The following is a 10,055-nucleotide window of genomic DNA, read 5'->3' as shown; positions in this document are numbered from 1 at the left end:
GTTAATTGTTTGTTTGTCCAGTTCATTGGTTTAACATATACCATACAATATTGTTAAACATTATGTTGTTGAGTTAATATCTTATATTTAGGAGTTTATTTATACTTATAATTCAATTATCAAGGTTTAAGTATCATAAATAAAAGTGAAATGAATTGAGTTGAGTTAAATTACAATCAAATTATGATATTTTATTATTCGTGTTAAGTAAAATAATGACACCTAAATTTTTTACATTCATTTGACATTATCTTTTCTTACTTTTTATTTTTTTATCTCTTGAAAAAAATACAAAAATTTATACGTATATAATCATTTTATTCTCGTACTCTATGTTAAATGAATGTAAAAATATGTCATAATATTGCTACTCTAAACTATAATGTTCAATCAATCAATGCTCTATGGAACTTAATAAAAATAACAATATTATTCATTATGGATTATTGTACACTTAAAAGATTTTATAATAATCAATTCAGTGAATTAGTAGTTTATTATACTTGGGATATATCAAAATTAACATGCAATAGTTAAATATTAAAATTTGTTTTAAATCTAATTATTGTGGTGTTTTTATATTTTTAGATTTGTAGTGAAATAAATTTTTATATATTCTTTTTACTTCATCGATAGCTTTATAAAAAGTATGATTTTAAAGTTTTTGGTTATTTTTCAAACGTTTACCTTATTATATTTAGATTGTCATAAGAAATATTGATTAATCTTAGAATTGTATGTTTTCATTTGTATCGTCAAGTATAACAATTTAAAATAATGGCAAATCAACCATACTAACAATATAATAGTGGACAAGTGGTGTGATTGTGTTTTGATAATATATGTCTTTAATTATTTGTGAAATGGTACAACTTGATCAATTGACATAGACATAAAGAGGTAGAGATAATAATTAAGTGCAATTAGTAATTTGATTTTTATATTTATATTTAAAATTTATGTTAGTTTTTATATTTATATTATTTAACCGAGGTTTAAAATTTGTTAAATAAAGTTAATTTGATTTTTTTTCTTTTGTTAATTTTACATTAATGTGGGTTGAAATTATCACACGTTAAAACATGAATAATCTTTTATCTTCAATTTTTTTTTATTTTTTTATTTTTTATTTTTTTTCTCCTTGTACTTTTATTCACTTTCCATCACTTTTTTCTAATAAATCTAGTTAAAGAAACAAAAATGAAATTGAGGTTATCAAATGGTGTAATTAAGAAAATAAAAAATGTTATTGTTGTCATACAAGAAATCACTAGGTTATGATTGCCAATTAATGTTATTATTTGACAGAAGGAAATAAAAAATGTTATTGGAGAAAGTTTATACTTTTTTATTTTTATTTTATGTGATAAAATATAACATATTTGATAAATTGACGTGATTATTATTTATCGTAATAGATATTTACATTAAAAAACATTTAATTTTAAGGCCTGTATTCAAAATTTGGGCTTATGAATAACACGCGGACCAGTCCGCCTTCCTTTCGAAAAAATGCTTCTACTTCCTGTATTTCCTTTTTTTTTCTTCTGCATACCCATAAATTATTTATTCTCCATTTTATCCCTCGAGTAAATAATATTGAAAACCCTTAAAGAAAAAAGTGAGTACAGGAAGAAACACCCTTAAAGAAAATAATTTTATTGGATCTCATAATTGATAAAAAATATTTAACAAACAGCATTTTTTATTAAAATTCCTAGAGAAGTTCATAATCGGTGGTTCAAAGACAAGTACAATGAACATTTTTCACAGAAGCTGTTTTAATTAGCTATTAAAAAAAATTAACCAAACGTGTAGGTATAAATAACTATAAGAAAAAGTTATAAGATAGATTGTCTAGAAAGAAAACTGCAGGATATATGCATACATAATATAACATTTTTCGATATTACTATTTGGCTATAGAGTATTTAATAAAATATTATACTTCATAATAACTATTTCTTTCACTTCTAATGTAAATTTATAAATTGATGAAAAAATGTAAGATTATTTTTTACTAACAAGACGCAAAAAAAAAAAAATGAACTCTAGATAAAATCCAATATCCATTCTCATGGCCCTTTTTTCCTTGGCTAATATTACTTTAGACACTATTAAATTTGTTTAAAAAAATGAATCGATATATTCATAAAAAGATGGGCTTTGTTAAGTACAGATATGTTTATTTATAATTTAAACGTTTATTTATTAAAAAAAAACCTATCTTCCTTTAGTACAATTTAGGAAACTAACTTTATTCGATATATGTTATGTGGATAACCGTGATAAAATAATTATATGTTGATTATTTTCTCAGTTTAATGATTATAAAATATACAATATTTTATTTAATAATTTTATGCAATGTTATTGTTTTATTTTTTCATTTCGTTTCGGTGTTTTTAATGTTATTGGGTTTTAATATTTATTAAATAAAATTAATGTAATCTTGATGTTAAATTAAATTTTCTATTTATATTTTAAGCTTTTTGAACTTTTAAAATCTCTAATTTTTAGCTAACAAAAATTTATTTAGATATTACGTATCAATCAATATTGTATCGTATGTTATTTTTGATGGGAGAATTTTCCATATATATATATAGTTGTGATTAACACTTCCACATGTAATTTTTATTTTTATTAACAAAAACTAATTTATTTAAATGATAACAGTCACGTTTTAGTACATTTTTTTTTAAATTAAAATTCCGTGAATTAAAGTATGGCTGAGCAAAATTAAAATTTTGAAGCAAAAATTTATTTTATATAAAACCATAATAGTAAAACATAATTTAAACTTTTTGTATTCGTGAAATTTCAAATGAAAGTTATTCTAAACAGTAAAATTTCCCCGTTATATTAGGTTTATATTCCTTCCCATCACAACCATGTTTCGCACATTTTCATATCATTGACAAAAATTCATAGAATGGAATAGGTTCTCGAGTACATTAACTCCACTTCAAAAAGTTTCAAACTTTCGTGAAAATTTTCCAACTTCAGGAAATGACTAATTTTATTTAGTTTTCATAAACTAAACAATCAAATAAAAATAAATATATAAATTTTGAAAAGCTTCCTTCCATCATCCTTACTTCCCATAGTAATAAAACATTGAAATTGAGAACATAAAGAATATTTTCTCGATTTTATGTTGTGTTTTCTTTAATAGATTTTCTATTTACAAATATTTTTCTTATTCGTTTTTAGTTATTTGAGAACAAGTGAAGGAGTGAAATATGTTGTATAGCTTTATAGCCATACAATTGGAAAAATTGAAAAACAGATTCAACATCGACTAACGTTGCGAATGGTTTCCTAAAATCATTAGTTATGATATATTTAAGAACTAAGTCAACAACTTACTATATTATTAAAACAGAAAAATACACACTAGTACAAAACAGACTTTTTAAGTATGTTATTTTGGACTTTAAGTCTGTTTTACAACAAACTTAGATTCGGCAGACGTAAAATTTAAGTATGTTGTTGACCAAGAGACTTAAAGAATTAAATTTTAAGTCTGTTGTTGACCAACAAACTTAGATCTTCGTACACAAATTTAAGTCTGTTGTTTATTTTATTTGTTTAGTCATTAAACCAAAACCTGAAATACAACAAATTTTTCAGAACAGAATATATATTTCCAATTGTTCATGTCTAATACATAATAAAGAGTTCCAAAATCAAAATAAACAAGATGTCTAACTTCAAATTTGTAGTTTAGAGAAAGTCTAACTTCAACTTTTTAAGTACAAACATAACCAAAATCAAAACTTAAACAACACCTAATCAAAATCTAATCTCCACGTTGTAGAAGACAACTTGCCCATTCATGTGTTATTTCGGCAATGGTCTCTTTCAATATTAGTGATGGATCATTGAACACCTAAAACAAAAAATGTTATTATGTAGTGGTACCTAAAATCGTAGAATTCGTGCATTAGTTATAAGTGTTTACCTCTTTCCAATTATCATAAATTCCCTGGATGATTGTTTTGATCCAATACATCATGTAGTACCCACATTCCCATGAACTAATCTGTCTATTGCACTACAATAAAGGAAAGGAAAATTCATATCGTATAACTTGTGCACAAAATAATTAATTTAATAATTAAATGATATCTCACCATAGGATATATAATTTGAACTTGCTTTTGTCTGTTCCTTTGACATAAAAAGTTTGTGTCAGATGATATGAAAGTTGGAACATTTAATTAAAAAAAAACTACTTATAATTCCTAAAAAAAATAAAGAAAATATTTAACATTAGTATTATTTTTACATAAAGAATATATAAATCATAAAACCTTTCATTTTTCTTAAAACTCCCAAATCATAAGGAAATGACCACACATCAATTTTTAAAAGAAAAGTTCTAAATTCAATTTAAAAAACACAAATATTAATTTAATGTAATAAACATTTGAAATTCTTACGCTATTATTCTTCCATAAAAATCATATTACTATTTGTGAAAGCCTCTTATTCTGATTAAAAAAAGCGTGGGTACTTAGATCCAGAAAAAAAAAACCTTTCATACTTTTTAAAAAAATATATATATATTCAGTCTTCAAATGATTGAATTTATTCCTTAAAATTTCGAATATATATGATTTTAGCTATTTTATGTATAAATTTAGTATTTAAAATTTATTTTACTATTAACATAAGTTTTTACACGTAAATGTATTGTTTAGTAACATTTTAAAAACATAAGAACCAACACGAAGTTTGACAAAAAATACAAGTAACAAACGCAAATTTAATCTAAGAATTTGTTATGCAGTATATATATATATATGATATATGATGATAATATTTATTTTATACGTCAAAACTTTTAAAATCTCAAGTTTTTAATTAATAAGAACTTTTTAAATATTATTTAAAAATCAATATTTTATCTTATTTTATTGCTGATAAGAAAATTTCAATATTCATCCATCAAATTCATTGGAGTAAATACTGAATATTAAAAGTATTAATGTCATTTTGATTTAATTTAAATATTAATGTCAAATTAATTTAATTTAAATATATATATATATATATATATATATATATATATATATTAATGTCTTTTCATTTGCAAATTATTAATACAGGAAAATTATATATAAGATTAATTTTTTTATGTTAAATATACACAAGATTTTTTATTTATAATAAAAAAAATATGAATTAAATTTAAAGTACAAATGAAAAATAATAAGACCTTGTGAAAAGATTTCAATATTCATATCAACCATAACGAAATATTAAAAAAATTGATGTGGAATTGATTTATTGTATAAATTAATGTTTTTTTATTTGTAAATCTTGTTATACTGATGTTTAATTAATGTTTACGTTCAAATGTGCATTGGAATTAACACTTCCTCACATAATTTTTATTTTCTAAAAATGTTTTTCTTTAAACTTCCTGAGTTAATATGGTTCGTAAAATTAAATTAAAAATATTATATCGATTTTTCATACACAATTTTCTTTTTATATAAAACTACTTTTTTTTTTTTTTTGTATTTGTGAAATTTTGAATAAAAATTATTCGGTAACAGTGAAAATTCTCGTAATATTAGCTTTAGCATTATTTCTTTTCACCTCCGCCATGCAAATGACAACCATGTTTGACACTTTGCATATCATTGTCTGATTCCACATTTGCGTTTTCTAACTCTTTATTCTTTCGACAAAAAAATGTTAGAACAGAATAGATTCCCAACAACAGCACTCAACGGTTCCATTTCCACAGTCACTTTCAGAAAGTTTCAAACTTTGGCGGAAAATTTTCAACTTCACTATCCCCAGTTGAGCTCCCCTCCTGCTGGTTTTTGTGTTGATCGAAATCTAACAGCTTCCTTTTGAGAAGCTAGAAAGGAGAAAGCAGTCACCTTGACATGGAAGAAGAAAGAAGCGTGGCAAACAAGAAAATGGCAAAGAACGAGGTGGTTCTACGAATTTCAGACTCTGAAGGAGCCATGAATGCAGAAATAAAAGGTTCTGGAAGTTTTCCAGTAGCTGAAAGCAGCTCCCTTTCTCCTCAGCACAAGACCCAGCTAAGTAAAAGGTTTAGAGATTCTGGTGGTGAAATCACAGAGCCACTGAGAAACAAGGATCAAGTTTCCACAAAGTGGATGACAACTACAAAGAGGTTGATCGGTCAGTCGGAATTTTCGAAGCCAAAGTCCAGAATGGTGGATCCACCGTGTCCAAGATTTGCAAAATTTGTCGAAGAAAAGGTTCGAATGACAAGTTCATTTGCATGGAATTCTCGTAACAGGAATGTTCCCGAAGCAACTACAGACAATCCAAGAACCCCCTTGCTTGGGACTCCCGCTGAAGAAGATGATGACGATGAAGAGGTGTACATGATTGCAAATTTTGACGTGGCCAAGAGATCTGGTAGGAAGTGGAGAGTTTTTGAGTTGTTTGCTTTTGCTTTCATCATGGGGTTTTTTATTGCAAGTTTGTCTGTTACTCCGTTGCAAAAAAGAGAGCTTTGGGGTTTGAAGATGTGGAAATGGTGTGTATTTATATTGGCTATCCTCTGTGGTAGACTGGTTACTGAGTGGTTTATCAATGTTTTGGTTTTCTTGATTGAGAGGAACTTTTTGTTTAAGAAGAAGGTTTTGTATTTTGTCTATGGTGTGAAGAAGAGTGTTCAGGGCTTTATATGGTTAAGTTTGGTTCTTCTGACATGGGATATGCTTTTCAGCCCAGAAGTGGAGAGAACCAGTAAGGTTGGTAGGATTCTTAATTACATTGCTCTGACCCTTGCTTCTTGTCTTATTGGAGCAGCTTTGTGGTTAGCCAAAACATTGTTGATAAAGCTTCTAGCTTCAAGTTTTCAATCTACAAGATTCTTTGACAGGGTGCACGAATCAATCTTTCATCAATACATTCTCAAGACTCTTTCAGGTCCTCCCTTGATGGAGATGGCTGAAAAGGTTGGGACAACTTCAAATAGCGACCAACTTAGTTATAAGACCATGGTTAATAAGAAGGAAGGGGAGAGAGGACAAGTAATTGATGCAGACAAGCTCAAGAAAATGACACAAAAGAAAGTTTCTCCTTTGACTATGAAAGGGTTGATTAATGTGATTAGGAGTTCTGGGTTGTCTACAATCTCCTATGCACAGGATGATGAAGAGAATGAACAGAAAGATAATGAAATTAATAGCGGGTGGGAAGCAAAGGCAGCTGCTTATAGAATTTTTATGAACGTAGCCAAGCCAGGACACAAGTAACATTGTTACCCTCTCAAAGCTCTGCAATTTTTTTTTTTTTTTTTCTGATTCAGTTTCTCTTGAATTGCCTATTCTCATTTCACCCTCAAATATTTTAGGTATATTGAGATAGATGACCTCTTGCGATTCATGAAAATTGAAGAAGTGGAAAACTTGCTTCCACTATTTGAAGGTGCAGTTGAGACTAGAAGAATTAAGAGGAAGTCTCTCAAGAACTGGCTGGTAAAGTTCTTCATATAGTCTATATTGCTTTATATTTTATCATTAGCCCAACACATGTTTAATATATCATAATCCAGTATCTCTAAATTTTGCTGTGCACTGAAACTTCTATATATAGTTGCTGCTCACTTGTATTTGGTAAATTCACAACCCCCAATGCATGTAAAGTTGTCCTTCAATAGGGGATTCTCAAATTATGAATATGTGACATAAGTTCATTTTAGAAGGAACTAATACTACTTTAAATCCAAAATCTTGAGACATTAAGTTTGAGTTTTTTTTCTTATAAACAGTTGAATTATTCTCAACATGTTTATATATCATTCTTGTTTCCAGGTGAAAGTCTACCTTGGACGCAAATCGCTCATACATTCACTAAATGATACCAACACAGCTGTTGATGACTTGAATATACTTGCTTCTGCAGTTGTGGTTATTGTGACCCTTATTGTGTGGCTTCTTTTAATGGGTGTCTTAACAACTGAAGTTCTTGTCTTTATATCATCCCAGCTTTTACTTGTGGGTTTCATGTTTGGCAACACTGCCAAGACTGTGTTTGAAGCTATTATATTTGTTTTTGTGGTGCACCCTTTTGATGTTGGTGATCGATGCGTCATTGATGGTGTTCAGGTAGTTTTCAACTCTGAACTCTCTCAACATTCATTCATGAAAACAATACCTGACTGACACATTTATTACGGTTCCCAGATGGTTGTGGAAGAGATGAACATACTAACTACCGTCTTTCTGAGATATGACAATGAAAAGATTTTCTATCCAAATTCAGTTCTCTCAAACAAGCCAATCAGTAACTTCAACAGGAGTCCAGAAATGATTGATGCTATTGAATTTGTTGTTGATGTTTCTACTTCTATTGAAAGTATTGGAGCTTTAAAGGCAAAGTTAAAAGTGTAAGTGTTTTACTATTCTCCAGCTATAGATTTTAATCTTAGATACTAGTTAAACATGTTCCTTAAACATGATCTTAATGCAATAGTTCTGTAATCTGTGTCTATCCTCTGCTTGAGTTTTAGCAAAAAGTGGTCATAAATCTAAAATATATTGATGGACACTGATAGATACTATCAGTATATTTTGAATGCTCAGCAGATGACAGCAAAAAAAAGTCTGTGTTTCAAAGTCAGTTGATATTTTTGGACAAAATTTGCAGATATTTGGAGAGTAGGCCTCAACACTGGAATACCCAATACGATGTATTGGTTAATGGTATTGAGAATGTGAATAAGATGAAAATGGCTGTGTTTGTTACTCACACCATAAATTTTCAGAACTATGGAGATAAGAGCAGCCGAAGATCGGAACTAGTCCTGGAGTTAAAGAAAATTCTTGAAGATCTTAATATTAAATATCATCTGCTGCCACAAGAAGTTCATGTCAGCTGTGTAAGGTCACCAGACTCAACATTGCAAGCAGTTTGAATTTCCTTTATCGTTTTCACAGCTGCAAGTCTGTAGCAGAGTTTCTGTGCTGTTATTATCTTGGTTCTAGACTGATTGTTTCCACATACTCTTTTTTTCTATTTTGAAATAAAAAAATGGTGTCACAATTGTATGATTTAGTTGGTTCTTGGAAACATGTGATTTTGTTTTCTACACTTATTTTATTGAGTTATTTTATTTAGGATAATGGTACTTGGACAACATTTGAACATTTGTCATTATGTGATTGATCTATGGATGATGTTTATGATTATTATTATTGATTGTGGAGTAATTTTAGATCAACCATAAAGTGATACATAAATGATGTTCAAATATTGTCAAAAAAAATATTGTCTAAATATCATTATCCTTTTATTTAAGTTAAAAATGAATGATTTTTTATTTTCAGTTTAAGTGTTTATATTAATAAATTAATAAATACTCGACACTTTATTATGCTTTTCGAAATTTTACCTGGTGTTGTGACATTGTTTACATGGAGACAATTCTACTTTATAAGAAAGAGTTGCTACAATATACATAATAATTTATTTAATGTGGCTATAACTCAAATTTACCACTGATACTACTCAATATAAATCAAACACATAGAAAATAAAATTAATAATTTCAATATCAAACATACATCTTAAAATAGATTTATTTGTATAATAGTTATATATATAATAAATAAATGTTAAAAGCACAAAAATATTATAATAAAGCTAATAAAATATCATCAAATGAATAGAAAATAAATTAGTTAGAATAATAATATTTTCTAATAATCGGTTGGATTGTAATTTAGTTGCATATACGACCAAAATCTTGAGAATAAAAATATTTTAGATAAAAAAACTTATTTTAAATTAAATTTTATTCCATTAAAAATAAGTTTATCACCTTTTAACGAGTAATTTTCTTTTGGGAAAAATAAAAAACAACCTTAAAAGTAAAAAAAAGTATCATAAAAAAATTGAAAAAGAAAAACACACAAGAAATAACAGAAATAATAATAATAATAAGACTTACTAGCTTTACAAGGAAAACATTGTTATAACAAAACAATATCATCTCGAAAAACCTATTTTAGTTAATCTTATAAAATATTATAACACCATAAAATTAATTC

General features: G+C 27.1%; 1 protein-coding gene across 2 annotated transcripts; it reads left to right on the top strand.

Annotated features, from left to right (window-relative positions):
- The first annotated feature begins 5,676 nt into the window (after positions 1 to 5,676).
- Positions 5,677 to 9,127, top strand: LOC106761011 (mechanosensitive ion channel protein 10). 2 transcript variants are annotated; one of them, XM_014644479.2, is made up of 5 exons: positions 5,677 to 7,255; positions 7,358 to 7,481; positions 7,818 to 8,111; positions 8,190 to 8,392; positions 8,771 to 8,891. In XM_014644479.2, the coding sequence occupies exons 1-5, from the start codon at positions 5,910 to 5,912 to the stop codon at positions 8,805 to 8,807; spliced, it is 2,004 nt and encodes a 667-aa protein (XP_014499965.1). In that variant the 5' UTR covers positions 5,677 to 5,909; the 3' UTR covers positions 8,808 to 8,891. The 2 variants fall into 2 exon arrangements, with proteins under 2 accessions (XP_014499965.1, XP_014499964.1); XM_014644478.2 differs by having other exon boundaries at positions 5,678 to 7,255; positions 8,653 to 9,127.
- Positions 9,128 to 10,055: the final 928 nt, after the last annotated feature.

Source organism: Vigna radiata, chromosome 5 (genome assembly GCF_000741045.1).
Source record: "Vigna radiata var. radiata cultivar VC1973A chromosome 5, Vradiata_ver6, whole genome shotgun sequence".
Taxonomy (NCBI): Eukaryota; Viridiplantae; Streptophyta; class Magnoliopsida; order Fabales; family Fabaceae; genus Vigna; species Vigna radiata.
The sequence above is the reverse complement of the archived record's forward strand: the minus strand, read 5'-3'. Positions and strand labels throughout refer to the sequence as shown.